General features: G+C 54.9%; 1 protein-coding gene across 2 annotated transcripts in view; it reads right to left on the minus strand.

Annotated features, from left to right (window-relative positions):
• Positions 1–7808: 7808 nt before the first annotated feature.
• DRD2 (dopamine receptor D2) overlaps positions 7809–25564 on the minus strand; it is a 77092-nt gene continuing 59336 nt past the window's right edge. For both annotated transcript variants that reach the window (XM_043481700.1, XM_043481699.1), the window contains 7 exons: positions 20726–21041; positions 15297–15406; positions 14159–14295; positions 12806–12996; positions 11848–11934; positions 9960–10287; positions 7809–9080 (listed from right to left, as the gene is read on the minus strand). In XM_043481700.1, coding sequence (XP_043337635.1) covers positions 8887–9080; positions 9960–10287; positions 11848–11934; positions 12806–12996; positions 14159–14295; positions 15297–15406; positions 20726–21010 — 1332 coding nt within the window. In that variant the 5' untranslated portion in view covers positions 21011–21041 and the 3' untranslated portion in view covers positions 7809–8886. The remainder of the gene's footprint in view (positions 9081–9959; positions 10288–11847; positions 11935–12805; positions 12997–14158; positions 14296–15296; positions 15407–20725; positions 21042–25564) is intronic.

A 25564-nucleotide genomic window follows, 5' to 3' on the forward strand; every position in this document is an offset into this window, starting at 1 on the left:
ATGGCGAGGATCCCACAGAGATGCAAACAGGATTATCCCTAGGATTCACTTCAGTTCTGATGACCCCAGGGTCTAAACGGTGATTCCCCAGACCCTTGCTTTCTCTACTCTCTTCCTCCAAGAGATAATGGAGTTCTCAGTGTCAGGCCAGCTCCAGCCAAGACAGCTCTCTTGTTGCCTACTAGCACCTTCTTCTCCCTTCCCGAGCCATCCCAAGCCAGACACAGACACAGACCCTACAAACACACACAGCTTCTACCCTGAGTGCCATTTCAGCACAGCTCCCTTCTAGGGGTTTCCTAGGGATATTTAGAATTGGATTTTACTAAGGCCCTTGAAATTCCCAAGGAGAGGATCTCAGTTGAATTTCAAACCTGTTTAGGGGGGATTGGGGTGGAGGAGGAGAGGAACCTTTGATTTCCTACTGGACGTTTCCACGTGGGGGTCCTACAGACCCTTAAACTCAGCGTCCCAAATGGAACCCCCACAAGCCCTACTCCTTGCCCTTTTCCCTCCCTTAGTTCTTGTTTAGTCACTGAGTCGTGTCTGACTCTTTGTGACCCATGGACAGCAGCACGCCAGGCTTCCCCATCCTTCACTATCTCCCAGAGTTTGCTCAAACTCATGTCCATTAGATGGACGTGCCATTGAGTCATTTAGTCGCGGGGACCCCAGCCCCCAATCTAGGAGTCTTTCTAGACCAGTACTGTTCAACAGAACTTTCCAGGAGGACGGAAATATTCCATGTCTGCCACTAACTCCATGTGCTGCTGAGCACTTGAAATGTGGCTGATGCAACCAAGGGATCTGATTTTTCATTTCGATCTGTTAAATCTGAGCAGCCACAGGTGGCTGGTGCATAAACAGGGGGTGCCTCACCCCTCTCCTCTCCCTCTCCCCTCACCGCCCCCATCCAATCAGTTACTAAGCTCCCTGGGAAGGGCTTTCCGGGAGCTGCAATGTTGGAGAATGACAAGGACACGGCGGACAAGGGGCAAGGTGTGGACTAGCTGGAAGGGGTGGGGACCCCAGAGGCCAGGGAATGTGAATGAGCAATGAGCCTGTCTGTGGGTGTGGACAGCCCAGCAGAAGAGCAGATGGCAGGCGAGAGGGTGGGCACTTCACGGGGAGACCTTGACACCCTTCCTAATTCCAGAGCTTGGACTCAGAGTTGGGAGCTGCGGTCACTCCACCAAGAAGGAGGATTCCATCAGAACAAACCGTGTCTTCCAAAGACCCCTCACCACATGTAGGAGGAGGAAAGGGGTGATAGAGAAGGGAGTCCTCCTGTGAGGGGCCTTGGAGTCTGGCAGAGCTGGGGTGGATTCTCTCTCTCTCTCTTTTTTTTTTATATTTATTTATTTGACTGAACTGGGTCTTAGCTACAGCATGCGGGACCTAGATCCCTGACCAGGGATTGAATCCGGGCCCTCTGCATTAGGAGCACAGAGTCTTAGCCACTGGACCACCAGGGGAGTCCCTGGGGTGGCTTCTTTACCTAGACTCTGAGCGCCGCCTCCCTCTCTGTAACATGTACTGTTGAGGGGATGAAATGAGAGGATGCACGTCGCCAGTCTGTACAGGGACTCCCTTCACTTTCTTCTCCTCCATCGTTCTGGTCCCACCTTTTTCTCATCATCATTTTGTTCACCTACTCACTACCCTCTGTCTAGACAATCCTCAACACCACTGCTTAAGCCAATACATCCCACCCCCCCACCCCCCACCCACCAAGGAGAGCCCTGGGAGATGAAAAGTGAAAGTCCTTCAATTGTATCCGACTCTTTGCGACCCCATGGACTATCCAGTTGATGGAATTCTCCAGGCCAGAATACTGGAGTGGGTAGTCTTTCCTTTCTCCAGGGGATCTTCCCAACCCAGGGATCGAACCCAGGTCTCCTGCATTGCAGGGGGATTCTTTACCAGCTGAGCCACAAGGGAAGCCCAAGTATACTGGAGTCGGTAGCCTATCCCTTTTCCAGGGGATCTTCCCGACCCAGGAATTGAAACGGGGTCTCCTGCATTGCAGGGGATTCTTTACCAGCTCAGCCACCAGGGAAGCCCCGCCCTTGGAGACAGCACTGCCTGTCTAACTGTCCCAGAGATGCTGATGGGATTTGTTCTGCCTGGGAGGCCTCCTGGTTGTGGGGTCAGGAGTCCAGAAGGAGCAGAGGGGTTGGCAAGCTGTGTTAACAGGAGTTAAAGGCAGGGAGGAAGTCCAGACCGACCCTGGGAACCAGTCCCCAGGTGCGGCACCTGTGTAACCTCACACTGCAGTCGTGGGGGTTCCCCCAGGGAACCCAACCCCACTGAAAAAGCCTGGGACTGAAAAGACACCCTAGAAGTATCAAGGAATGAGGGGGCTGGGAGACTGTCCCACCAAAGCCAACCTGGGAAGGTGGAGCTCCGTGAAAGAGTGCTGGGCTGGACGGAGGATGGGCCTGGTCTCCAGCCTGTGGCCGGGAGCAGGGGAGGCACAGCCAGTGGGCAGAGCACCAGCGGGGCCTCGGGGCTTCCTGAGCGCAGGAACAGCAGCTCAGGTCCTCTGTTCAAGACCATTCACCGCCTTCCCACCCCCACCAGCACCCACAGAACACAGTTCCAGAGGGGGCTCCAGAGGGGCCTCCAGCACCCCCAGGCCTGCTTGCCTCTGGCCCTCCAGCTGGTCCTGCTTCCCTTCGTGGTCCCGGGCCCTTCTCCTCCCAGTGTGGGTCAGAGGCCTACCTATCATCTTTCAACACCCAACTCACCTGTCCCTGCCCGCGAAGACATCTCCAATTGCCTGGCCGGAGACAGTCACTCTGTCCCAAAACTCCCTACAGCGAGGTTCCTACCTGGGTGTGAGCCCATCACTGCTGCTGCTGCTAAGTCGCTTCAGTCATGTCCGACTCTGTGTGACCCCATGGACGGCAGCCTACCAGGCTCCTCCGTCCACGGGATTTTCCAGGCAAAAGTAGTGGAGTGGGTTGCCATTGCCTTCTCCCCATCACTGCATCTGCTTATTTCCGCATTCTATTAATACCTGGTCCTCCCTTCGCACTCCATCCATGCCTGCTGGGTCAGATACAGGCAGCAGGGTTGTTAATGTAACTGAAGGGATGGCGGTAGCTGCCAGGCAGGGCTGAGATGAGGAGGGAAGGTGTCGGGGGCTGGGTAGTGGAAAGACCATGAAGCTGGGCCATCCGCTAGCATATGACCTTGTGTGTGTGTTAGTCACTCAATCATACCTGAGTCTTTGCAACCCTATGGACTGTAGCCCACCAGGCTCCTCTCTCCGTGGGATTTCCCAGGCAAGACTACTGCAGTGGGTTGCCATGCCCTCCTCCAGGGTATCACGCCGGTGTGTGACGTTAGGCTGCTGAAACTTTCTTAGACTTGGTTGCATCATCTAACAGCTTATCTCCTGCTTATCTAACTGGCTTGTGATAATAATCAGATGCCCTGTGGTCAGAGGGCAGATCTGTTAGTAAGCACTTAACACATTATTTTCTTGCAGTTTTTCCCAAGTCAGAGGAATTTTTCTCTTGGAGGAGGACCCCAACAACCCAGCCTTCTGCAGTCTTTTGTCAAGGATACTCTTGGAAGGAGCTGACTATTTTTCTTTGCCAGCCCATCCAGAGGAAGAAGGGGTGGCTCTCCTTCAGTACCTTGGGGGTGGGCTGTGACCCTGGGACCTCTTGCAACACACCTAAAGTAGTATCAGGCCAGCATGCCCCCGACACACAGCTGCGAGGCCCCAGGAGACATACAAGCGCTTCCATGTCAGCAAAGTAAGGCGGCCGTGCCTGCATCTACCAGGAGAGGGAAGGGTCCAGGGCTGACGTTCCAGTGGGCAGAGGCACAGCGTGAGGGCTCAACCTGCTCCGAAGATGAACAGGATGGCGGATCGGGCAGGGGAAACGATTTGGATGAGACTGAGATCGGCTGGGGCGGGGGTGTCCCGGCTTTGGGCTTTTTGGCTCTGTAACCCACAGCAGCACCTGCTGTCGGAAGAACTAGACCACAAAACTTGTCTCCTCCAGGCAATTTCCTTTCTCTCTTGCCCACGCCATCCTTTCCGTGTCCTGGATGCAGCTCGGAGCCTGGCCTCCTTAGACTACACTCATGGGGCCAATAGGACAGTGTTTGCAGTTGCACCTGGTCAGGAAAACCCTACGAAAGAAACCGCCTGCCTCTCCCATGTCCCAACTGGTACCACCTCCCTCCCCCCAACCCCCGGCTTCTTCCTCAGCATCTGACTCCTAGCATCTGACCCTGAGGATTCGGGGGTTTGGGGGTTTGGGGTCTGCCTTCCTCTCTCCAGCCTCACACACACATCCCTAGACAGAGCTGGGTGAAGATGGCAGAAAGCACCATCGAGTGAGGTGGTCTCACAGCATCTTCTGTGGACTCGGACCTGCATGGCTCCAACCACGTAAAAGTCCTTTCCGGACGCCCTGCCGGCCGGGGGCTGTGCCCAGCAACGTTCACCTTGCTTTGTTTGCCAAGTAGCAGAGCTGGGATGGGAGAGGGAGTGGGAAGCTGATCCTACCAAGTGCCCCCTTCTCCCTGCCCCCCAGAGATCCACTAAGCCAGCGTCATCTCCCTCTGCAAAGAGGGTCTACTCTCTCCCCGCCAGCTTCCTACTTCCCTTGATCCCCCCAGAACCAGAGGCAAGGGAGGGATGCCTGGTTGGCAGGAGGGGACCTTCAGTCACATGGATGCCCAGACTCCTGCCTACTGCTACTGAAAACCCACCAAAACCCGCTCCTCCTAACCTGCACGCCCACCCCCAGCACATACTCATGTGGTCCAGCTGCGCAAATGGTCATTGTTCTACTCACAGTCACCCTATGGGCCACACCCTAAAAGTCTGGTCCCACATGGTTTTCTTTTTCTCTCTCCTGTTTAAAAAAATTTTTTTCCTGACTACAGTGCCTTCTCCTAGCTCCACTCAGGGCTGGTCAGAGAAGGGGCTGGATGAACAACATCAGATGCAGAGTTGAAAGGCCTGGGCTCAAAGGCCAGCCTTGACCCCTGACAACCACCCTCCCTATTTGAAAGGTCTCTCCTCTGTAATGGGGGGTCATATGGACTGACCACCGGGGGTCACAAGGAGGGAGGACAGCATGTGAGGCAGAGGTGTCTGCTAAAGCCACGGACACAGCCTGGGTCCTGGGGCCCAGGAGGGTGGAGAGGCAGGGGGGCACAGGCCAGGCCACACATCCGCAGGACATGGGTAGTGTGGGAAGGCAACCCAGGTAGGTGGGCCCCCCAGCAAACCCCCAAAGCACACTAGTCCTCAAAGCCCCCGGGTGCAGGCAGCTGACTGCCCTGTTCTGAGCCCACCCGGAGCAGAACGTGCAGTGGCTTCCAGGGGCCTCTGCCCCACCATTGAGGAAGTTCTCTGACATCAGACTTCCTGCCCTCCCCAGGTCCCTAGCTATTTGCTCCGGGGTCAAGGCACCCTGGGGCTGCTACCTCCCGAGTCGCCCTCGTCATTTAGGTAAAGAGTGCCACAGGGCTGGGCATTGTGTGCCCGTGACAGTGGTTGCCGCACCCAGCCAGGACCCTCCCCAGAGCTTTCACCACCGTTGTGTGATTGTTGGGCTAACGCCCGACGTCCATTGGATTGTGAACTCCGCAAAAGCAGGGATGGTAACCCCCTTCTTCACTGCTCATTCCTAGCACTTCGCTCAGGGTCTGGAGTACCATAAACAGTTGCTCAGTGAATATTCACCAAGTAAGACCATGCTGGGTGGATGGATGGATGGATGGATGAATGGATGCAGTTTATCCTGCACTACCACTTTTTCAATTCCTGGGACATCTCCTGAGCCCGTGGCCACCTGGACCTCCTCCAGAGCCCAGCGGGGGATGAATAAGGGACTGAAGCTTTGGAGACTCGTGGCCACAAGCAGACATCTGAGAGGATGGCTGCACTGTGCCCCACCGTGCCTGACCAGGAAGGCTCCTGCATTAAGTGGTGCTTCCTGGCTGCACTCTGGGGGAGGGCGCCCGGCGTGCAGACTCCATGTTCCATAAAGGCAGATCAATGATCCTTTGATTAAAAGGCATTCTACAGACAAAGACTGGCATGGAGGCGGAAGCACAGGGGAATGGCCAGGAAAGAGAAAATCAGAGGGCTGCTACGCCCAGCCTGGGGCTCCCTTCTGCCCTCGCTGATCGGGGCAAAGGAGTCAGCCAGAGCCTGGGCCGCCCCCTTCCACCTTGTGCTCCTGGGTCCCCCGCCATCCCTTTGCCCCCGACGCACTGAGGGGGGAGGAGGTGGAGCCCAGCCCTCCCCCTGCCCACTCCAGCTGTCAATCTGCTGTCTGGCACAAAGACTTGAAGCTTCGTGACAGCTGTGGGCAGCTTTCCCCGCCCAGCCTCCCACCCCTGCCTGCCCTCCCGCCTCCCACCCCTGCCTGCCCTCTTCCCCTCTTTTGTCAGTGCTCTCCCCAACCTGCTCTCAGGCTAACTTCCCTCCCTCCCTCCCTTCCCTCTCTCCTTCTTCCCTTCCTCCCTCCCTCCTCTCTTTTTCTCTCTCCGTCCTTTTGTCATCTCTTCCACCCTGTGTGACTCCCTAAGATTTCTAATGATAACAGGAGTTTTTAAGCTCCTGTTCCAGGTCAAGATCATTCATAGACTGTGTGTACGTGTGTGTGCACGTGTGCGCGCGCGCATGTGTGTGTGTGCGCGCATGTGTGTGTGCACGTGTGTGTGTGTGCATGTGCCCTCATGCATGTGCCTTGACTCCCGGGTGGGTAACAGAGCTGAGAGGTCCTTGGGGGTTCTAGCCCCCTTGGGGGCCTAATGCCTTTCCCAGGAGGGGGTGGCTGGGTTATCAACCGCCTCCCCTGAGCTAGACTAGGAGCCTGCTCTGCCCATCTTCTGGAATCGGGTGTTCTGGGGACAGGAGCCTCTCCCAGGGCTTAGTACTATGTTCAGGTTCAGGGAGAAGATCAAAGTCCATAATTAAGTGTTCAGGGCAAGTCAAGTGCTCCAAACTTTTGGTGCTAAAAATATTGTATTTAGCATGCAAATTATGCCCTGACAGCTCCCAGGAGCCTGAGCCCGTGGGTGCCAGCACCTTGTTTGTTACCACCGCTGTTATTCTCAAGGTGGTAAGAATATTCCTCCTTCACTGGCTTGACTTATATTTCATTTTTAAAAAGCCAAACTTCTGTTGTTAGGTCTCTGCCAAGTCGTGGCCCCAGAAGGCTTGGAGCTGTGACTGGTCTGGAGGCCAGGAGGACACCAGACCACGTCACGCAGTAAGTGGGTCCTGATACCAGACGGGGCAAGGCGCAGACACAGACCTGGGCAGGGCCGCACCTCAAAGGCCACTGTTTCCGGAAGCCTCGTCTGCCCTGGTGGGTGAGCAGGGCTGAAGCCTGAGCTTGTAGAGGTGCTCGGACCTGGAGAGAGGAGGCGAAGGGCAGGGGGCAGCCTGGCTTGCCCTGCGGCTCTGGTGCTTTAGGGAACCCTGGGGACTCCACACGATTCCCACTGGAAATGTTCTGCCCCCATCCTGCCGACAGTTGAAGCACAGGGCCACCCCACAGCAGCCCTGAGCGCTCAGGTCCACTGGGGAGGAGGGGCCGGGATGAGGGGGACACACACAGGCACGTACCTCTTCTCCTGGTCCTCCCAGCACAGCCCCTGTGCTCCTCCGCCACCCCGCCCAGCACCTCTGATGGTGTCAGGGCCCCCCCACCCCAGGGTCTCTCCAGCTCGCAGCCCCGCACACACAGAGCCCTGGCCACACCCGATGCGGAGGACGGAGGGGACACTGCACCCCCTGCCCGAGGGAGCCTGGAGGGGACTCTTGTCAAAGTTTTATTAGTGTGGAGCATGTGTGGTGATGTTACAGAGTGTGGGGCCTGGGGGCCCCCCCCAAGAGGAGAGGCTGCCCCTCTCCCTTTAGCAGCCGCTCAGCCGTGGGCCCCTCTAAGGCAGAGGCAACAGAGAAAGGGGACGGGACTGCGAAGAGGCGAGAGGAAGAGAAAAGGACAGTGGCTTGTGGCAGAGGGTGGCAGGCCCCCCACCAAGGACCCCAGACACCTCCAACCCCGGCCCCAGACATGTGACAAGCCCGCCTTCTCTGCCAGAGTCCCCCTTCTCTGCCGGAGCCCCCGCTGGCCCAGCATTTGCTAAGAGAAGGGCTGTACCCGTGTCCGTCAGCCAAGCGGGCTTGGGGTGCGGGGGTCCTGTCCACACAGACCACCCCCACCCCAGGCCCTTGGAGACCAGGGCTCCTCCCTCTCAGGGGCGTGGAAACCTTCTGGTGGGCAGGGCTGGGATCAGGACCCCTGCTGTGGATAACTGAGCGGCTTCTGCCAGGCCAGGTGGGAGAAGGGGTGAGGAGTTTGGGCTTCGGCTTCCCTGGGGTCCGTCCAGACCTGGGGTGTACGCGGGTCTCCCAGGCCTGACACTGCCTGTGGCCGCGGCCAGAGCTCTGGCTTCTCAGGTGTGGGCCCTGGGGGGCTGTGACTGTCCACCCCTCCCCACCGCCCGCTCCGGCTCGGCCTGTGAAAACCAGGCCTCCGAGCCTCGACACTGGCCCCGCCACCCCAGAGCCCCAGAGAAAGGTCGGAGAAGGCAGCTGCGTCTTTGGTGCCAAGGAGGGAGGGTCTGGGAGTGGGCGGGGGGCCCCGTGAGCTGCCCGTGAGCTGCCCGTGAGCCCGGGGTCCGCCCGTGGCGCCTCGCTCTCTAGCGCTGCCGCTCGCCGCTCCAAGGTGCACGGGCGTTGCGGGGCGGGAGCCGAGCTAACACTGCAGGGCCCGCGGGCGAGGACATGGCCGAGGCCGCCCTGCCCCCCTTGCCCGCGGCTCCCGGGGCCCCAGGCGGGGCCGCGGGGCAGGGAAGGGGAGCGGCGGGCTGCTGTGCAGGTAGGCAGCAGGGTCAGCAGTGTAGGATCTTCAGGAAGGCCTTGCGGAACTCGATGTTGAAGGTGGTGTAGATGATGGGGTTCACGGCGCTGTTGACGTAGCCCAGCCACGTGAAGGCGCTGTAGAGCACGGGCGGGATGTTGCAGTCACAGTGTATGTTCAGGATGTGGGTGATGAAGAAGGGCAGCCAGCAGATGATGAACACGCCTGGGGAGAGGGCGGCTGTCAGGGGGCCCGGCGCGGGGCCGGGAGGGGCGGGGCCCGAGGGTGCACCGGGTGGGGGAGGGGGTGGGGGACCTGGACCGGATCGCTCGCTGCAGCCCCGCCCAGGCACCAAAGCTCACGCCCAAAAGCCTTGTCTCGCTCACCCTCATTTAGCTGGGGGGCGGAGGGGATGGGGAGGGGGGTAGTGGGCGAGCCGGGTCCCTCACTGCCCCTTTAATTGTTCACAGCGTTGGTTCCACTGGGTCTTGGTTGAGGCAAGTAAACTTCCTGATTCCTCAACAATAGCAGCATTAACAACGGTGAACGGTACTGACTTGCGGTTGTAAAATGCTTTCACCACCGTGCATCACTTGATGACCACAACAACCCTGAGAAGTAGTCTCCTCTGCTGATAAGGAGATTGAGAGAAGTGACTTGCTCAGGGTCACTAGGTTCTCAAAGCCACGATGGTACACTGGTCAAGTTCAGATTCCAGAATCGGCATGTGCTTGTATGTGTGCTAAGTTGCTTCACTGGTGTCCCGACTCTGTGCAACCCTATGGACTGTAGCCCGCCAGGCTCTTCTGTCCATGGGATTCTCCAGGCAAGAATGCTGCCTAAGTTTAAATCATGCATCCTCTTTGATCAAGTTACACAAGCTCTCTGAACCTCAATTTCCCCATCTTTAAAATGAGCATAATTATAGCATCTACCTAGTCAGGTATGCCGTTGGGTTTGACCTGTGCCTGAAAAGTGCCAGTCCTGTGACCTGCCAGCCTTGGTTAGGGAGTGATGGCGGGTAAGGGAGCCTACATTGCTGGGTCCGTCGCCCAGCCAGGGTTGGGCAGGCCAGGCTGTGGCCAGAGGCCAGGACCGACTCACCGAGAACAATGGCGAGCATCTGGGTGGCCTTCTTCTCCTTCTGCTGGGAGAGCTTCCTGCGGCTCATGGTCTTGAGAGAGGTCCGGGTTTTGCCATTGGGCATGGACTGGATCTCAAAGATCTTGGCAATCTTGGGGTGGTCTTTGGCATGCCCGTTCTTCTCTGGTTTGGTGGGGCTGTCGGGTGTGCTGTGGAGGCCGTGGTGGGATGGGTCGGGGAGGGTCAGCTGGTGGTGGCTGGGGGGGATGGGGCTGTACCGGGTCCTCTCGGGCGGGCTGGTGCTGGAGAGCATCTCCATCTCTAGCTCCTGGGCTCGGCGGGCGGCATCCTGCACAGAGGCAGAGAGCACTGGGTGGAGCCAGGCAAGCTCTCAGCCCTCGGCCACCCCAGCCTCGCCTGGCCTCACCTGGCCTCACCCAGACTCCCTTATCTCCCTCTGAAGACTCCTGCAAGCACCCCAGAGTCCCTCTGCCAGAGAGGCAAGGGGGATGGTCACTGGGAGGCCAGGGCTGGGTGGGTACAGGACCCAGGGCCCACGACAGCCCCCACCTGCCGGGTCACCCCCAGCCCCTCCCTGGAGCAATCCTCAAGCAGCCTCAATGACCCCACTGCTACACTGTGGGGGCTTCAGGCCCAGGCCCTTCTCTTCCAGGAGCTGAGCAACAGCTGCTGAGTGCCAGCTGGTCCCGGGAGCCAAGCTGGAGGCTGAGAGTAAGTTAGTGATTGATGTTTGATGCCTGCCTCTCCAGGAGCTCATGTTCTAACTACAGAGAGGGCACCCTGTTCTCCCCGCCCCGGCTGACCCGAGGCACTTACACCAGCACTCACAGGTGAGCTCCACTTCTCCTGCTAGACCGCTGGAGGTCCCGAAGGACGAACCCCTCTATGCCCACATCTTCCCTGCTGCGCTGATCTGGAGGGCCCTGACCTCAGGTCTTCATGGCCTCCCAGGTCCTTCCCCATGCCCCCTTATTCCAGGCTTTGGGGGCTCAGCCTGAGCTTCTGAAATGCAGCCTCACTGTGCCCTGATCCTTGTTCTCAAATGGGTCCTTGGAGTCCTGCCCTTGCAGGTGAACATCAACTGTTCAGGTGACAAGCAGGGGCCCTGCTTGCTGAAGACACCTGACCTGGACTCGGTGTACAGTCCTCCCCGTGTTCCCTGGCCCCCATCCTCTGCTCATGCTGGGGGAAGGGACATGTGCTGCTTGGACCCCGGTGCTACTATCCCTGGGCACAGCCTGGGGTCTGCTGGGACTCTGGGTTTCTGGGCTCTAATTCCAGGCTGCACTGCACTGTGATCCCCGAGTGCTCTGCTCCCTCCCTCCCTCCACCAGCTCCCAGCCTCAGGCCCCCAGACCTGCCTGTCTGTCAGGCGGTATGTGCAAGTAAAAAGAACATGGGCATGGGTTTCAGAGAGTCACTTAGGTCTGGGCTCAGCTATTCACTCTGTCGCTAACTGTTTAGTCTTGGGTGAGTTACCTAACCTCTCTGAGCCTCTGTTTCGTCTTCTGTAAAATGAAGTTCCACAAGATCAATAAGACTTACCTCTCAGGGTCGCTGTGAGGACTTGATGAGAAAATAGGAAGATGGTAGGTGTTCAATTAATGGGCATGGCCATTAATATTACTGTTATATGGCCAAGTGCTTTCTCCCATCCACCTCCTTGCACTAAGGGTACTTCTCTGTGCCCTGTAGAATTAATTGAGCTGTCTTGCTCCATGCCTGCTTACAAGTGTGTGTGGTGAGCCTGGCCTCAGCTGAGGCAACGTGGGGGGTCCTGGGAGGGGCTTGTCCCTCGGACCAGCTGGTGAGGTCTCTGAGAACCATGGCAGGTCGTTTCCCTGGAGGCAGACAGACCGGGCTCTGGGTCCCTGACCTGAACACTTACCGCTCTCCGCCTGTTCACTGGGAAACTCCCATTAGACTTCATGATTACGGTGCAGAGTTTCATGTCCTCAGGGTGAGTACAGTTGGCCTGTGGAGTGAGCCAGCACATGGGTCATGATGGGGAGGGGGTGGGGACAGAAACCCAATGCAGGGTAGTCAGACTGGGCATGGGAGCTCAGAGAAGGGCAGAGATTAGGAGGGTGGGGCCTGAGGAGGCAACTAAGGCAAGGTTGAAGGCTGGTAGTGTGATGCGACGAGGTGGGCAGGAGGAGGGACAACAGGACTCTGACTTCTACGTGGCACCTGCTAAGGCTCTGGCACCCTACCGGGCATGCCCAGTCCCTCTCACGCTGAATCCTCAAGACCACCCTGTGAGATCGGTATTCTGATTCACATTTAACAGATGAGAAGACGGAGGCTCAGAGAGGTTAAGCAACTTGCCCAAGGTCACTCAGCAAAAAAGCAGCAGTGCCAGGACTTGAACATGATGTGTCTAAGCCCCACGCTCTTATTCCTTCTGTGCCCACATACCATCTTCCTCTGGCAGGGCTGAGTGGGGGGTGGGGGGTGGGAAAGAAGTCACAAGACACAGGGTGGAAATGCAAAGGGGGCAGAGGAGGGAAGCAGGTGACAGCAGGTGAGCAGAGGGAGGTTTGAGCGTAAGAGGACGGAGCACAGAAAAGAAGATGGGATGAAGGCATCCGAGCGCCGGAAAGGGAGATGGAAGGCTAGAGTGAGCGAAGGAAGAGGAAGGAGAGGAGGAGCAAGCCGGGCGCCAAGAGCTGCTGCGCTCCGGCAAAGGTCTCCTCCCGGGTGGCCTCCACCCCTTCCCCACCTCCCCGTCCTGGAGACTCAAGCTGCCCACTGAGGCCCCAGCTCTGAAATCTGCCCTCCTCGTGGCTCCTTCAGCCTGGACCCCAGCCCTCCCCCCACCCGCGTCGCCCCGGGGGTCTCGGGACCTTGAGCGGGGCCTTCAGGTTGGCGCGGAAAGCCCGGCTGCTGCGCTTGGTGCTGACGCGCTTGCGCCGCCTGCGGAGGACGATGTAGATCTTGATGTAGACCAGCAGGGTGACGATGAAGGGCACGTAGAAGGAGACGATGGAGGAGTAGACCACGAAGGCGGGGTTGGCGATGATGCACTCATTCTGGTCTGGGGGAGGGGGGAGAAAGCCCCGGGGATGGGTGCGTCAGCGAGGGCCCCCAACCTGGGGCTACAGTGCCTTCCTGCCGCCAAGGAGCAATGTTACAGAGAGTAGGACTAGATGCCTAAGGTGGCCTGGAAGCGTTAGATGTAAACAAATTTGCAAATCGGAGTATTAAAAACAACCATGAACAAAAAGCTGCTTCCAAGCGTTTCCATTAATAACCCCTCATTGCTTCCTCATTCGTTTTGTCATTCAGGAGCGCACAAGTGGAGCCATGGGGTTTTTTGGAAAAAATAATAGGAGAAAATAATTTTTAAAAAGTAGATTATTACTGAAGCTTTTCCTGTGTATGGAGTGGCGGAGCGGGGGGGGGGGGGGGTAGATCTGATACCTTTTAATTTTAGGAACAAGACAACTTGGTCCTCTTTGCTGAACCTGTTGTTCCACTGTCTTTCCAAGTTCCCTGTCAGATCTGGCAGATGACTGTGCTGTCTCCCAGGGCCTCTTTCCAGATGAATTCAAGCATGTTTAGCCCCATTCCTGCTTCTTGAAATTCCCACAACACTTAGATTTTGAACCACATGCTTTTGAGTCTTCCTTGTGTCCTGTTCAGTAATGGTCTCCAGAGGCACGCTGGCATTATGTCACCTCCCTCATGGAGGCTGTGCCTTCTCTGTCTGAGATGCTCCTGACTGCCTCACACAGGACCCAGTCACAATGGGCTCTTACTTCCTTCTATCTTTTCTGCTCCAGGTGGCTCAGGCCTGGCCTGGGTTTGGCTAGCCCTTGGGGCTGCAGCTTCATTATCAGAGGTGATGGAGGCCCAGCAGCCTCCCACCCTGGGTGTACACAAACAGACAGGCACAGACATGCAGTCTGCCAGGCTGTCTGGTCGACTCCAATTTAATAAAGTTGAAAATCGCCAGTCATCCTCCCTAAACATTATCCCCATTCCTCACCCAACACCATTGTGCTCCAAGCCATTTTTCCTCTCTGACCTTACCAGGGAAAATCCAGGAGATCTGAGTCACCTTGACCCAGGAGACTCAGCCTGGCTTCAGTCCAAGGTGGTGAACAGGCTCTTGGTGGGCCACCACCCATATCCTCACCAGGGTTCAGCTCCCTCAGGGGCCAGCTGAGCCCCAGGAGGACAGAGGCAGGACTCACCTGTGTTGTTGAGTCCGAAGAGCATCGGGCAGGAGATGGTGAAGGACAGGACCCAGACGATGGCTATCATGACCGTGACTCGGCGCTTGGAGCTGTAACGTGTGTTGTAGAGCATGGGCATGGCCACGGCCGTGTACCTGCAAGGGCACAGGGTGTGGCCCTGAGTCTGGGGTGCAGGCCCAGGGACTCCTCTCTCCACAGAGACACCCCACTTTGGGAGGATGGAAAATTGGTCTCCCTCCTGTTCAACCCTTTCCTGTCCCGGACTTAGTAAGGAAGTTGGTGACACTCATCAAGTGCTTAATGACTGACAGGCTACCATTCAATCCTAGACTGTGTCTACCACTCCAGTCTCCCTGCTTGGATTTTAGGTTTCTTGAGGGGCCATGGCCTGGGTCTTTGCACCTTTGAAACTGCACCTGCTGCACCTGTGCTGGGCACATGGAGGGTAGAAGTGTTTATTGATGGATTGGTACTTGGGCCCCATAAAGCAAGGATTAGGTCTCATTCAGCAGAAAAGAATAACAACGGTAATTGTTTATGATGCCACACATGGTTCTGCTCAGCACTTCTCTGACATCAGCTCCATTCATCTTCCAAGAATCCTGTGAAGGGCAGAGAGCCAGGGCTTCTGGAAGCCCATATGACTTGTGTGTGCAAATTAGTAAAAGGCTCCAAATGTAGAACTTAGCAAAATGAGCAGAGCCCGAGTCCCCTTGGCCAGGTGCCCTGTGCAGGACACAAAATGCTCAACTGACGGTAGAGTCACACATGGGCAGGTGTCATCATCTTGGTGTCTAGACAGTGAAACTCGGGTTCTAAGAACATCCTCAGTCTGCCCAAGGTCACATAAGTAAGAAGTGATAGGGTCTCCTGCTGTCAGGTCGAGCGCTTTGTCTTGTATGCTGATCTCTGTCCAGGGATTCTTGGTAGCATCGTTGTCCACACACACCTCCCTTTATGAGGTCTGTCCTCTGCCAGCCAGACACGCATGCACACGCACATGCATACAGACAGGTGGACTCGGGCACACAGCCAGCCGTTCAGCACTGTGGACAGGGCCTAACCCTGCAGGAGAGGCAGGGCAGCCCACACGGTGAATGGTCTGGGTCACCTCTCCCGCCCTGGCTGGGCTCACCTGTCAATGCTGATGGCACACAGGTTCAGGATGCTGGCTGTGCACATCATGACGTCCAGGGTGACAAAGATGTCACAGTGAATCCTGCTGAATTTCCACTCGCCCACCACCTGGAGACAAACCAACATAATGGGTGGACAGCAGAGGATACTGGCTCATGCACCAGAGCTGGGTCTCCTGGGGCAGGTCTCCTGGGGTGACGAGCTCAGCTGAGGTCTGATGGGTCTCAGTGATGGGTCTCCAGCCTGGGGAGAAAAGGGGCAATTTTCTGCCATGGGGAGTTGTGCTCGTGGGTGTCCGAGGTCCTTGCCTGGGTCACCCCTCCTCCTAGACAGGTAAGGCCATGCATTCTATGCCAAGAAGTTTGGTAGAAGAAAGAAGATGAAATTGCACAAGTGCTTCAGCTTTGAACCTTCATCTGTAAAACCTCTGTGTGAAAACCTTACGAATCTCATGTTACCAGTGGGGAAACTGCCCCAGAGAAGGGTGGGGACTCGCCCGAGGCCTTCCAGCTCAGTTTCTGGCCCGGCCCTGGCCCAGGCGTCTGGGGGTGGGGGCTGGGCTGCTCCTTCAGTGCAGCATGGGGTATGGCACAGAGTTGAGACTCAGTGTCTGTGAAGAACAACAGTGAGGATGTGATTATGAAACAGTGAAGACATTTCTGCTCCTCGCTGCACTTGGAGAATGAAAGAGGGGGAAGCTTTCGGAAGAACAGAACGGGCTGGGGAAGACGTGTAATAAATCATCCCTGGTTCAGTGCAGAACCAGAAGTCCAGCTTTTGACACAAGCATTTTGCACTCCTCTTTTGCCTGACACACACACTCACACCCCGCATGCACACCCCCACCCCATAACTCCCCTTTACCCATACAGACACACCCACTCACTTAGCAGGCTACCCTGGCGGCTGTGGAAGCTTGGAGCAGCTCCATCCCTGGGGACAGTCAAGACAGGGAGGTACAACTTGGGCCACTACCTATTGGAGAAGGAGGAGCAGGAAAGCCTGTCCTGGCGATGTGAGCAGAGCAGTGGCCACTGTGTGTGCACAGCAGGGCTAGATACAAAGCTGATTCTCAGCGCTGCCCTCTTAGCCGCTCGCAGGTGTAAAACAAATTGCTGGCATTAAGGACAGAGATGGGCAGTGCATGGAGGAATCTGTAGCTTTCCCTGGAAGACAGGAAGCCTCTTGTTTGGCACTGCCCTCTCTGGGGCTCACGTGAGGCAAGGGTATCTAAGCACTGGCCAGGCAGGCACGAGGCCAGAGTGGGGGGCATGGGATAGGAGGGGCTTCCCTGGCATCAACAGAGTCTACCTTTAAGGCACCCCTGGGAGAGTCCCAGGCACACCTGCTCTGTGCCCCACCTTGACGTCCTCCTAGGGTAGGACCAGTATTTCCAAGCTGCTCTCACCCCCCTGGCAACCTAGGTCTGAGATATCAGGGTCGTCTCCTCCATCCTCCTCGCTTCCTTCCCTCTTCCCTGCCTTCCTTACTTCTAATAGACACTTACTGAGCATCTTATTATGTGTCCAGCTCTGTCCTAGACTCTGGGGCACAACAGTGAAAAATCCTGACAAAGTCTTTAGGGAGCTCTCAACCCCTGTCCCTAAAGGGTTTCCCGGAGCACAGAAGAAGTGGGAGGGGGGCTTCCTGCAAGGTCCCAGGAACAGCTGCTCTAGAACGCAGGTTGGGGAAAGGCTCAAGAAAGTGTGTCAGTAGTCACTGTTTATAGAACATCTCCCGCAAGCACTTTACCTCATTTATTGTAAATTAAAGCTCATACAAGCGGGTGCTGCTTATGCCCACTCCTGGATGAGGGGTGAAGCTCTGGAGTACACCCAGATCATGTGCAGCAGGGCGGGGATTTGAAGCAAGTTTTTGGGGCAGCACATCCTATGCTCTCTCCCGAGCTGCCTTGGAAGGGACCATCTAGTTTGTCAAAAGAGGAGAAAATTAAGTGAAAAGTCCTTAGATAAACAGGGCTTCCCAGGTGGCGCTAGTGGTAAAAAATCTGCCTACCAATGCAGGAGAAGCAAGAGACACAGGTTTGATTCCTGGAGCAGGAAGATCCCCTGGAGGAGGAAATGGCAACCCACTCCTACAGTATTCTTGCCCGGAAAATTCCATGGACAGAGGAGCCTGGTGGGCTACAGTCCATGTGGTCACAGAGTTGGACACAGCTGACTAGATAAGCATATCTAGTCTAGACACGGCTGACACAAGCACTAGAGAAGCATAAAGTGGGAAAGGAGCGATTGTAACTGTACAGGTAGACTAATTCGAGGTCAGGAAGGAAAAAGATTTGTCCAGGCTCTCCTGGTGATTTAGTAGCAGAGGGAGGACGGACCCTCAAGTTTGCTTGTCCCACTCGAGGGCTGTTTCCTCGGAACCTTTGACAACACTCATCAACATCCTTGCTCACATGAGGCTGGGATCTGCAGAACGGGCTTTGTCATTTCCATCAGATTCCACTGTAATGGCCTTGCCGGGGCCTCAGACCCCAGCCCCGAAGATGCTCGTGGCTGTTGACTATGTCAGTAACTGTGATCTGAGTCTGTTACATCTGCTCTTCTGGAAAATGCACCCAGCAAACCTCCCTTCAAACGGCTGTGAGGTTGAAACAGCACAGCTGGCAACGGAGCCCTGGCTCTCCTCTCTCAGCTTCTCCAGATGCAAAGTGGTAGGGTCAAGACCGGAGCCTGGTCCTCTCACTCCAAAGCCAGCGTGCTTTCCTTATTCTGAGCAGAATAAAGGATGCACATCCAGTCCCACCTAGCCAGGTGCCGGCTGATGTTATCATAGGATTTAACATCCCTGGAGATGGAACCGGATGGAAAATTCTGGACAACTAGAGCACCTTCTGGAGAGAACACAGTATAGGCTGAGAGAATGCTTTAACAGGATGTTGGGATGGGGTGAGCCTCCACTTGGGACACTCTCTAGGGACACTAAGTAGCTGAGATGATGTCATGTAAGCAAGGCCCACTGTCCAGCTCTTGTTTTGATGGAAGAGTTTGAGCACTGCTGTCTGAACTACCACTCTCCTCTCTCCCCTGAAACACTGAGCTTCACCTTTAAAATAATGTGAACAGATAATGTTTAAAATATCCGTGTGAAGGACTTAAAGACTCCTAGGTGCCCTAATGCACACATTGGGTCCTGCCTTAGAGGGTCTGGGTAGGGATGGTGGGTCTGAAAGCCCCAGAACCCACGCCCAGAGCCCTGGGTAGAGCATGCCTTCCTCTGGAAGAGGGCATCTCTTTGCCTGGCCACAGGGAGGGTCCTTCAGTTTGGAGGGGGTGTGACAATTTATCGTCACCTTCATCTTCATCACCGTCATCATGGCTACTTTCACACGCTGCTTATTATGTGCCTGCTGCCATTCTAAGTACTCTTCGTATATTAATCCACGTGAGTCTCAAACAACGCTTATGACGTAAGTACTGTGATTATCTCCATTCTGTAGATGAGAAGACCAGGCACAGAGAAGTTGCTTGCTTGGCCAGCTACCCATCATTTTTTGCCTACTGGTGTGTGACCTGGGAACCCACTTTACAAGGGAGCAGGAGGGGAATAGCCCTAAGAATCAGAAAAGTGTTCCAGAGGGCAAGGCCCTCAGACAGGATGTGGGACAGACTGAGGCTTGGGGTCCCCGTAAACGTGCCATCATGGAGGAACCGGATGCCGGGTCCGTGGTCCCTGTGCGTTTTTAGGTTGTGTTGTTTCTACTGTTTGTTTCTTGCTGGTTCTCTCTTAACATTCAGGTCACTTTGAAGGTTACAACCTGTCCGGGTTATGCCAGAGAAAACCAGGGGAGTGATGGCCCAGAGCTCCCTGTGGTCGTGACAACAGGAGGCCCTGGGGACATGGAGACAGAGGGACCAACCTCCCCTTCCCACCTCTGCTTCTTCTCCTGGATGTCTCCTCTGCTCAACCCACAACCGTTTCTTGTTTCCTTTGAGAGGTGCAAGCCTTTCCCTCCCAGGAAGGGCCTTGCCTCTACAGCACAGGTAATTTCCCCTCGCATCCAGGGCAAGAAGGTCATGACACAGAGATCTTAGTGACCTTGGCATCTGAATACCTGCCCAGCTTCCCATGCAGCCAGACACAACCCCAGAACCCTGGGAAGAGAAAAGGGCACCCAGCCTGTGCCCACCCCAGTCCCCTAGTCCCTCCCACATCTACCTGTCAGCTCTAGACAGTGTCCTCCTGGAGGCAGGGCCCCACTTTGGGAATCCCAGAGGTTTCTCCCTTTGCTGTGTGATCTGGAAACAGACAGGCAACTTCTCGAGTAGGACCAGCCTGTGCCCACGCCACTGCCCTAGACCCTCCCACCTGTCAGCTCTGGACAGTGTCCTCCTGGAAGCGGGGCCCCACTTTGGGAATCCCAGAGTGTGATCTCCCTTTGCTGTGTGATCTGGATACAGACAGGCAACTTCTCACAGCTTCTGTTTCCCCTTCCTTAAACTGCGAAGAATGGTATCAACTCAGGAGCAGCAGGAGTATTTGCTGAGAGTGGGTCTGTAAAGAGCCCGGTAGCTCCTGGCCCCCAGTGGGGGCTTCGGGCTGGGTAGGCTCTGTCCCCAGCCGAGCAGTGGGTCACTGTGTGGCCCTTCCTAAAGAAAGGAACTGGAGCACAGTTCACAGCCACCTCAACCTCGAGATCCCGGACACACAGTGCGGTGGGGAGGCAGAGAGGAGAGTGTGGAGCCGCCGCCCCCATTCTGAAGTCAGGGGGAGAGGGATGAAGACATCAGGCCTGGGAGCACGAGCCTCTGCTGTCCTCGGGGATCCTCGTCAATGACTCCCATTCTCCACGTGACCCAATGAACCGACTCTGGGGCCCTGGCTCCAGTCTCCGTGTGAGGCTGGAGAAGTCACCTAAGTTATCCGACCATCCAGCTCACCATCTAGAAGATGCTGTGAAGACTCAGTGGGGAGATGCTGTCTTTGAAGGACTAACGTGAGGCCTGACAGTTATTGCATGCACATGTGCTCAATTGATTCGGTTATGTCCGATTCTGTGCAACCCTATGGACTGCAGCCCACCAGGCTCCTCTGTGCATGGGATTCTCCAGGCAAGAATACCGGTGTGGGGTGCCATTTCCTCCTCCAGGGGATCTTCCAGACCCAGGGATCAAACCCACATCGCTTACATCTTCTGCACTGGCAGGCAGTTTCTTTACCACTAGCACCACCTGGGAAGCCCCTGGCATTTACTTAGTAAGCACCTTATAACCTGTAGCCAGGACTGTTAAGGAGACGATCCACTCATTTTTGTGAGACTGAGCCCAGAGTGGAGAGAGGGCCTACCTGAGAAGGCACACTCTTGATGGGAACCAGTGAGGAGGCTGGACTCCTCCTTGGATGGGAACCAGTGAGGAGCATCTCCGGGGGAGGTGCCAGAGCTCTGCAGGGGCCCAGACCTACCTCCAGGTAGACCACCCAGGGCATGACCAGCGTGGCCACCAGGAGGTCGGCCACAGCGAGGCTGACGATCAGGTAGTTGGTGGTGGTCTGCAGCGCCTTCTCACGGGACACAGCCATGCACACCAGCACGTTGCCAAAGACGATGATGAAGATGAGCAGGGTGAGCAGCATGGCATAGTAGTTGTAGTGGGGCCTGTCGGCCTTCCCTTCGGACCCGTTGAAGGGTCGACTCCAGTTCCGGCTCTCTGGATCATCATCATACCAGGACAAGTTCAGCGGATCCATGGGGGCGGCGGGGCCACTGGGTGGCCAGGCTCTGGCCAGGAGAAACAGACACAGGGAGTGAGCAGGAGGACCTCCCAAAGCATGCAGTTACCCATTGGAGGCTCGGGGCTAACACCCACCACAGGAGGTTAAAAGAGAATTCTCCAGCCTCAGGATTTTAAGATTGCATCCCCAGATTTTCTTGAAACATTGCAGCCTGCTGCCACTCTTCTGCTAGCAGGTTCTTGCTGATGGTAAGACAAATGAGAAAGTACCATTTTTTAAAGTATAATAAAATCAATGAGCTTGAAAAGAGCTGATCATTTATTCACCCACTTATTCAACAAACAATTAAGCACATCCCATGCCCCACAAAAATTCTAGATTCCAGTGGTAAGAACAGAAATATGAATTCATTCCGTCTTGATTCTGTAATTGCTTATTGAACATTGTTCTATAAATGCCAGAAACAGGCAGGAACAAAATATACATAGTTCTCCAGCTCACATTCTAAAAGAAACAATAGCCAATTAACCAAGCAATTAAATGTCTGAGTGGTAGGCATTAGAAAATGGAATGAGGAGAGAGACACAACCTAGATTAGGGTTTCAAAGAAGGCTTTCCTGAGGAAGTGATGTTCAACAGACACTTGCAGAATGTTGTTAGGTAAACAGTTGGGAGCCAGGGGAAGGGTCCAGGCATAGGAAGCAGGTAAGCAAATAATGAAGCTGGAGAGTGGGTGCCATGTGAGAGGGATAGTGGGGGATCCGGGGCAGCTGGAGCGCAGAGAGCTTGGAATGAGCTGAACTGGAGGCTGCAATGGGCTTGATCCTGGAAGGTTTTATAAATCACTCTAGGAGTTCAGACTTGACCTCAAGGGCAGCAGGAGCCACATGATGAGATTTGCCTTTCAGAGAGGAGTCTGACTGCCGTGCAGAGAATAGAAGGGTGCTGCTAAGTGGAGAGGCAGGTCACCAACTGGGAGGTTGCAGGGACCCCAGAAAGAGCTGGTGAGGTTCTGCCTTTGTGCACTGAGAGCCCTGAGAAATGGGCATCTCATCTCAGAGGGAAAAGACTTCCTGAGGGAGGCGTCATCGGAGATGAAGTAGACAGAGGAGTGAGCCGGGCAACTGAGTCCAGGGGATACGCCCCAGCCAGAGGGAACTTGACACGGTCCCAGATAGAAATTAATTCTATTTGGCTAAAAAACTGTAGAGCATAATGGAGAAGCTGGGGAAAATTAAGCCAGAGGGCTCTTCGTGGGGTCAGAATGGGTCTTATAAGCTTGGAGTCCCTGAAAGTTCAGGTACAAAGGAATGATTCCATTGGATTAGTATTTAGGAAAGGTTGCTGACTGTGCAGTCAGCTGGGATGTTAGCAGGAAGTGAGGTTGTGACTATAATTCAGGTAAGAGATGGTGGTCCTCTGAATGATGGCATGGGAATAAACATGGAGAGACATGTTCAGAGTCAGTAGCTAACCTGTCGATTTCATGGAATTTGGTCACTGAATAGATGTGGGGTGGGAGTGGGGGTAGGCAAGCCAGGAGAGAAGGAGACGAGGATAACTCCAGATTTCTGCACTGGGCTCTGAGAGGCTTGGAGATGCTTCTTATTGAAAAAAGAAAGCGGAGGGGCTCAGAGGCAGCAGGCATGGATGAGCTTGACAGCCTGTGTTTTGGTTGTGATTGAAACATAATGCACACATAATACAGTTGGCTCTCCTGCTAACAAAAGTGTTCCTATTTCACACAATGGAACTAAATGAACAGTACTTCAAGGCATTCCATACAGAACTCCACAACTTCCAGGTGTTTTGCTATCCGAATGGATTTGAAATCCAGCAGTTTATTCCAATCGATCTGAACATGGTACCATATCCAAATCAGGGAGGAGGGCACACCAGCCTCGACGGGTCAGAGGGGAGCCCTGGAGAAGGGTCTGCCCAGCTTCGCCTCGCTAACACATCTGCTCTGCCAGCTCTCAGCAGAGGAGGATAGATGATGTCCAACCCAGCACCACCACTCCGGAGCCTCTTAGGGGAAAGCAAAACGCCTAATTCCATGTGGAGTGACATGGAATGCCATCCTTGCAACAAGTCTTCCTGTTCCAAGGGAGCGAAGCACTGGGCCACGTGGAGGCTGCCCTCTGCAAAGCCCACTGGCTCCTCTTCCCATTTGGAGCACACAGCAGGAGACCTGCATGTCTATATCGATCAGGCAGCAGGGGCTGCTCCCGCCATTCATTTACTCCATCAGCATCTATCGAGCTTGCCGGGCAGAAAGCACTGTGCCCAGCACTGTCAGGGGCCTGAGAAGTCAGAGACACACTCCCTTCCCCCACGATCCTGACTGCGTCTCTCTGCCCTGCTCCTACCTCTGGTTCCTCTCTCCGTAGAGCCGGCGGCATCTGCTGGGGACTTTCAGCCCCCTGTCCCTCCCATCCCACCCATTCTCCATGCCCAACCAGACTTTCATTTCTGCAGCACAATTCTGAACCTACATACGATGACAGCTTCATCTGCCTGCAAAGGATGTGATCATTTGCCAAGTTTTTTTTCTTTTTTAGATATGCTATCTCATTTACCCTCAAAATAACCTCTAAGGCTTGTAGTTCTCATCCTCACTCTACAAATCAGAAAAGTACCTGGAAAACTTCTTTTCCCTTGCGCCTACTGGCCAGTCCTACATGTCTTTCAAAGCAAGCCCCTCCCAGAATCCTCCTGTCCTGGAATCTGTCCCAAGTTCTCCTGGCTGGACCATCTCCCTCCTTCCTGGGGGCTGCCAAGGCATTGCCTCATGGTTCTGTTTTGGAACATTCTCCATTCGTGTGTGTGTCTGTTCGGTTCATTTGTGTGTGTGTGTGTGTGTGTAAGCATCTCCAGGTGTGTGTGTGTGTGTGTGTGTAAGCATCTCCAGGTGTGTGTGTGTGTGTGTGTGTGTGTGTCTGTTCGGTTCATTTGTGTGTGTGTGTGTGTGTGTGTCTGTTCGGTTCATTTGTGTGTGTGTGTGTGTGTGTGTCTGTTCGGTTCATTTGTGTGTGTGTGTGTGTGTGTGTCTGTTCGGTTCATTTGTGTGGGTGTGTGTGGTGGTGTTCGGTTCTGTGTGTGTGTGGTGTGTTGTCTGTTCGGTTTCATGTGTGTGTGTGTGTGTGTGTGTGTGTGTAAGCATCTCAGGGGGTGTGTGTGTGTGTGTGGTGTGTGTGTCTGTTTCGGTTCATGTGTGGTGGTGTGTGTGTGTTCTGTTTCGGTTCATGTGTGTGTGTGTTGTTGTGTGTGTGTGTGTGTCTGTTCGGTTCATGTGTGTGTGTGGTGTGTTCTGTTCGGTTCATGTTGTGTGTGTGGTGTGTGTGTGTGTGTGGTCCTGTCGGTTCATGTGTGGTGTGTGTGTGTGTGTGTGTGTGTGTCTGTTCGGTTCGTGTGTGTGTGTGTGTGTGTGTAAGCATCTCCAGGTGTGTGTGTGTGTGTGTGTGTCCTGTTTCGGATTCATGTGTGTGTGTGTGTGTGTCTGTACGGTTCATGTGTGTGTGTGTGTGTGTTGTGTGTGTTGTGTCTGTTCGGTTCATGTGTGTGTGTGTGTGTGTGTGTGTCTGTTCGGTTCATGTGTGTGTGTGTGTGTGTGTGTGTCTGTTCGGTTCGTGTGTGTGTGTGTGTGTGTCTGTTCGGTTCATGTGTGTGTGTGTGTGTGTGTGTGTGTGTCTGTTCGGTTCGTGTGTGTGTGTGTGTGTGCAGTGTGTGTCTGTTTCGGTTGTGTGTGTTGTGTGTGTGTGTGTGGTCTGTTGGTTCGTGTGTGTGTGTGTGTGTGTGTGTCTGTTCGGTTCGTGTGTGTTGTGTGTGTGTGTGTCTTGTTCGGTTCGTGTGTGTGTGTGTTGTGTGTGTGTGTGTCTGTTCGGTTCATGTGTGTGTGTGTGTGTGTGTTGTCAAATCCACGCGAACTTCGTTGTGTGTGTGGTGTGTGTCTTTTCGGTTCATGTGTGGTGTGTGTGTGTGTGTGGTGTGTGTGTGTCTGTTCAGTTCGTTGTTGTGTGTGTGTCTGTTCGTTCCGTGTGTGTGTGTGTGTGTGTGGTCTGTTTCGGTTCGTGTGGGTTGTGTGTGTCGTGTTGGGCGGGTTCTGCTGTAGTGTGTGTGTGTGTAAGTTCGGTTCGTGTGTGTGTGTGTGTGTGTGTTGTTCGGTACGTGTGTGTTGTTGTGTGGTGTGTGTCTGTTCGTTCATGTGTGTGTGTGTGTGTGTGTGTTGTGTCTGTTAGTTCGTGTGTGTGTGTGTGTGTGTGTGTCTGTTCGGTTCATGTGTGTGTGTGTGTGTGTGTGTGTCTGTTCGGTTCATGTGTGTGTGTGTGTGTGTGTGTCTGTTCGGTTCGTGTGTGTGTGTGTGTGTGTGTGTCTGTTCGGTTCATGTGTGTGTGTGTGTGTGTGTGTGTGTGCAAGCATCTCCAGGGTTACACCATGTCTTGCTCACGCCTCATCTTACTCGTGGAATAAACAAAAAAGCATACTATCTTATTTTTCCCTTTTCACTCTTAACGCTATGATTGGCAGGCAGTAAGTGTTTAACAGATGTTTGCAGAACTGAATCAAAGG

This window comes from Cervus canadensis, chromosome 11, assembly GCF_019320065.1.
Source record: "Cervus canadensis isolate Bull #8, Minnesota chromosome 11, ASM1932006v1, whole genome shotgun sequence".
Classification (NCBI taxonomy): domain Eukaryota; kingdom Metazoa; phylum Chordata; class Mammalia; order Artiodactyla; family Cervidae; genus Cervus; species Cervus canadensis.